The sequence below is a fragment of the Gadus morhua genome, chromosome 10 (assembly GCF_902167405.1).
Source record: "Gadus morhua chromosome 10, gadMor3.0, whole genome shotgun sequence".
Taxonomy (NCBI): Eukaryota; Metazoa; Chordata; class Actinopteri; order Gadiformes; family Gadidae; genus Gadus; species Gadus morhua.
In genome coordinates this window covers 5,396,225-5,401,224 of record NC_044057.1, presented here as the reverse complement: position 1 = coordinate 5,401,224, position 5,000 = coordinate 5,396,225, and the positions used below count along the sequence as shown (strand labels likewise).

The following is a 5,000-nucleotide window of genomic DNA, read 5'->3' as shown; positions in this document are numbered from 1 at the left end:
AGACAGACAGACAGACAGACAGACAGACAGACAGACAGACAGACAGACAGACAGACAGGTAGACAGACAGACAGACCAACAGGCAGACTAACAGACAGACAGACAGACAGACAGACAGACAGACCGGCGCAGAGACAGGCAGACAGAGCGACAGACAGACAGACAGACAGACATACAGAGAGACAGACAGACAGACAGATAGACAGACAGACGGACAGAAGACAGACAGACAGACAGACAGACAGACAGACAGACAGACAGACAGACAGGCAGACAGGCAGACAGACAGACAGACGGACAGACAGACAGACAGACAGGCAGACAGACGGCGCCCCCTACCTTTCTTCTGCAGTATGGCGCTGCCGCTGCGCTTGCCGATGTGGTTCTCCACGTGGCAGGAGTAGTTCCCCAGGTCCGCCTCCTCCACCGCGTCGAAGGTCAGGGACAGCTGTACCTCCTTCTCCCCCAGGTACTCCTTCAGCAGCCTGGTGGACGGACACACGGACAGGGGGACACACGGACAGGGGGACAGGGAGAGGAAGACGGTAGAAACAGTGGATTCATCATAAAGTCACCGTGACATGGATCACATCTGGGCTCCGGTCAAAGGGCTTTCTTATCTTATTTCAAGAATTCCAAGAAAAACAACATAATATATCTTATTAGCCGAGCTTCCTTGGTCTCCGTGAAAATATTAATGCCGCTGCCTTGTCAATACTAGAAGGTTAGCACTTCAACAGGAGCATTTAGACCAGCTCCATTCATCATCACATAAACGGCTGTTCTGCTCTTCTAGAAGAGAGTTTTTCCCTGTGTATGTCATCCGTGCTAATACACTCTTGTCCTTGAAAGCACATCCTATTAAGAAATAGCTGCTCTGAATGCCAATTTGATGTCGTCTTTTGATGTCGTCCATCAAAGGAGTTGTAGAGACATCTATCTTTCCCGACAATGTGTCTTAATTTATTTGGAGATGGTCAACCTGATTATATATATTTATAAGTCTCCAATGTTTTCGCCGTTGAACCCAACTTGAACTCACCGAATTACTACTTTTCCGTGATCTTTTTCCGTGAATCAAAACGTCTTCATCGAACAGTGATCCTCAAAATCATGGAAAAAATATGCTTAATAGGGTTTGTGTGTGTGCATGTGTGTTTTTGTGTGTATGTGTGTGTGCGAATGTGTATGTGGGTGTGTGTATGCAGCGTGTGTGTGTGTGTGTGTGTGTGTGTGTGTGTGTGTGTGTGTGTGTGTGTGTGTGTCTGTGTGTGTGTGTGTGTGTGTGTGTGTGTGTGTGTGTGTGTGTGTGTGTGTGTGTGTGTGTGTGTGCATGTGTGTGTGTGTGTGTGTGCAGTCTCCAGAATCGTTTCTTCGTATCTGCCAGATTGTAATAATCTACCGGCCAAGAACGTGTTTTAATACGCTGAAGTGTTCTAACTGCCAAACGGTCAAACCCATCCACCCTGGGCGGGTGGCAGGTGCTTCACTTGGACCCTGTGCGTGTTTATGCTTGCGTCGGTCTTGGCGTATACTGATACACGCTGAAAAACAATCCAGAGTGTTTCTCTGCCTTGGTTCTCTCTTCACACCTTAAGGCTCTGGCCCCCTGTTCTTCTCCTATACGCTCTCATTAAGGTCAAAGACATGCTGTCCCCCAACCTAGTGCCCCACAAACACTCCTTTTATTCATGATAAACAAGCCCACTTATCATTTCAGATTTGGTGAAAGTCAAATGATTATTTTGGAGAAAAGCATGACACCGATGGACCGATTGGCACTAGTGTATCAGTCTGGAACCGCTCGGTTCATTTTAGATTTCAGGCACAGATCCACCGCCTCTGGACGCGATTGGATAGACCTAGGACCAATCAGAGCAGTCGAACGTGTGACTTAGCGCTGAGCTGAAATTAAAATCGGGCTAAATCCTGTTCGAACTACAGAACATCTTTTCTATCGCCAAAAGCTCGGAGTGCAGCAGACATAGTTTGTTCCTCTTTTATAGGAAATAGAGCGATTAGAGAGGGCGATTCACCAGACCGCTCCACATCAGGGGCGGCCATCTTGTATCAAACCCGCCCCCAGATAAAAGGTTGGATCGGTCCGAACTGGTCTGGGGCGGCTGGAGGTCTGTCTTCACAGCGGCAGGCAACTAAGAGGCAACTAAGAAACATGGGTAATAAAAACAAAGATCATTATCTTTTTTCTTTTTTTTTGAGACCGCTCAATTATTTCCTTGGGTTCGATTTCTGCAATGACCTTTCACGTAATGAATTCTTGAAATAATATTTATTCCTCTTCGCCGATACCGGTAAAAATATCAACTGTTCCTTATCTACTCTCCGAGTGCTGTTTTTCATTCCTCTTCTATTGCTGCTGTATTTCCATAATTCTGAAGAATAATGAAAGTATTGCTTCTTTATTCTTTTATTCGCGGCATTCCACCTGGCGCCAATTTACTGCCCTCTGCATTTTAGCTCAAAGCCCTTGCCCTGTTCTCCCAGCTTTTATTAGCTTCCTTAGCTTCTCTGAGAATGCATGAGCAGTTTTAATTTGACATGAGTACATACTCTATTCGAGGTTATCTTGTGTGTTTGTGTGTGTGTGTGTGTGTGTGTGTGTGTGTGTGTGTGTGTGTGTGTGTGTGTGTGTGTGTGTGTGTGTGTGTGTGTGTGTGTGTGTGTTTGTGTGTGTCTGTGTGTGTGTGTGTTTGTGTGGGTGTGCGTGCGTGCGTGCGTGTGTGTGCATGTGTGTGTTTGGGTGCGTGTACGTGCAAGGGCTTGAGAATGTGAGCTACCAGGACTCGGTCAGAATACAATGGACAGGAGGAACCTCTAATCCAGACCTTGGCATTGTACAGCCCCCGGGCCACATCCGGCCGTTTCGAACCGGCCTGCGTGAGGTCTCTGGGGAGTTCACAATCAAATGTTAATAATTGTATAAAATAAATAAATATGGAATTGGAATACAACTGCACTGCTTTTTATTATGGAGGCGACTTTTGTTGTTGCTTTTTTTGGGCGCGCGTATGCAGCTTCTTCATCTCTGGTTGCAAGTCGCAACTAAAAATAAGTAGAAGAAGAACCCCATCCACGAGCCACAAACTGAGCTCACAGGAGACTTTAGCGCTGACGTGAATGGCTGTTATTCCTGAAAAATGTCAGCTCATGTGAAAAAAAAAGAAAGGTTGATACAGAGCCAAATTTTTAACCAAACATGGACTTCTAAGTATTTTTTCACTGAATTCAAAGGTAAAGCCGTGTGCTTAGTTTGTGGAGAACAGGTCTCTGTGTTAAAGGATTATAATTTGAATCCCCACTGCAATACTAAACACGCGGGGAAACACGGCAACTTGACTGATGCAGATCGGGCACGGACATCTGAAGCTTTGCTAGCTAAACTGCAAGAGCAACAAGGCTGTTTTACCAAGCGTTGCACATCCAGGGATGCAGCAGCCAAGACCAGCTTTGTGATATCCCACAAAATCGCCAAAAAACCAGAGCCATTTTCTGAAGGGGAAAGAGTGTTTGGTGGACTCTGCTGCGCTGATATGCCCAGAGAAACCTACCTTCGACCTACCTTTCTCTGGTGAAATGTGAGCAAACATTTTCAGTGATGAAGATGATCACCTGACAGCTGTCCTGCGCATATTCACCTCAAACATTTAACCTGACATCAGTTCACTTGTTCAAGCCAAGCACAGACTAGATTTCTCTCACTGAACAAAAAAAAAAAGGTCTGAAAAACAGCTAATGGAGCATTAAAACTGAAAACAAAAAGATAATAACACTTTGTATAAAGTTAGCTTATTGCTGTTCTGAAAAATAAACGGCAAAAGCATGCACATTTAGTTTAAAATTGCTTTGAGTATACTGTTCAAATAATGACATGTTGTCATTTTGTACCATGTCTGCTTCAGTTTTTCATTTGAAGAAAACATGTGGAAAAAAAGCTAACTCAGTAATTACGCTGCAAATGAAATAGTAATAGCACTTTATAAAGTTCATTCAATGCTGTTCTTTGAAAAATAGTAAAAACATGTTTAGATATAATTATATATAATATTTTTTTTACAATTGCTTTTGTGGAGGTTAGTTAAATACTGACATAACTGCATTTTGTACCTTATCTGCTTTATTTTTTTCATATTCTTATCATAACATTTACTCTTACCAGTCAAAGCTTATAAAAAAATATAGACAAATAAAGAGATCAAATTAATATTGAGCTGAATTGAATTTAGCCTGTTGGTCCGGCCCTCCACAACAGACCCTGTTTCTCATGTGGCCCTTTGGGAAAATTAATTGCCCACCCCTGCTCTAATCCATAATGATTTGAGTTTGATCAGGCTGATTAGAGGGCAAAGCGAGGCACTCCTCCTGCGATAAGAAGCAGCTTAATGTTGGTTTATAATATAGATATAAAGTTTGTTCCCAACCTAATCCTTTAAATTTGCACTCTGTCACTTTTCCACAGCAGCCAGAAATAGAAGAATAAAAATAATCCAACCAGGGCTCAATCAAGCAGGGATGGGTTCTCTGAATCTGTTTGCTCTTTGGCGAGGAAACCACACTTTGAACCAAAGTGATTGAGGCAGTGACAAAAGTTAGGAAAAAAGAAAGAAAGCAGCTACTAATTATCTCTTAAGTTATTTGGTAGTATTATTTTATTTAGACTACTACAATTAGTAGATTACCTATTTCTTATCAGTAGATGAGCTACCATTAATCAGTCAGTTGGATAGTGTTCTAGTCATGGTGGATCCATCCCAACAATGTGTAAAACAATTAGCAGGACGTGGGACGCGAGCAACCGTCAGTGCAGGATGAAAGATGAACGGGAGATGAAACGCCCGCGACAGGGGGGTGGTGGGGGGGGGGGGCACAGTTCAGACCCAGGTCTGCTGAAACACCGACCAAACCCCGTTCTGCAGGAAGCGGACGAGATCAGTCATGACAGCACCGATGGGAAATATTGTGTGTTCTGTCAGTTAATACGA

At 43.7% G+C, this 5,000-nt stretch overlaps 1 protein-coding gene across 1 annotated transcript in view; it reads right to left on the bottom strand.

The window, feature by feature from the left end:
• Positions 1 to 5,000, bottom strand: part of il1rapl2 (interleukin 1 receptor accessory protein-like 2) — a gene marked incomplete in the record, with an annotated part of 145,457 nt that overhangs the window by 26,215 nt on the left and 114,242 nt on the right. Inside the window, 1 exon segment of the mRNA XM_030369007.1 lies at positions 340 to 485. Coding sequence (XP_030224867.1) covers positions 340 to 485 — 146 coding nt within the window.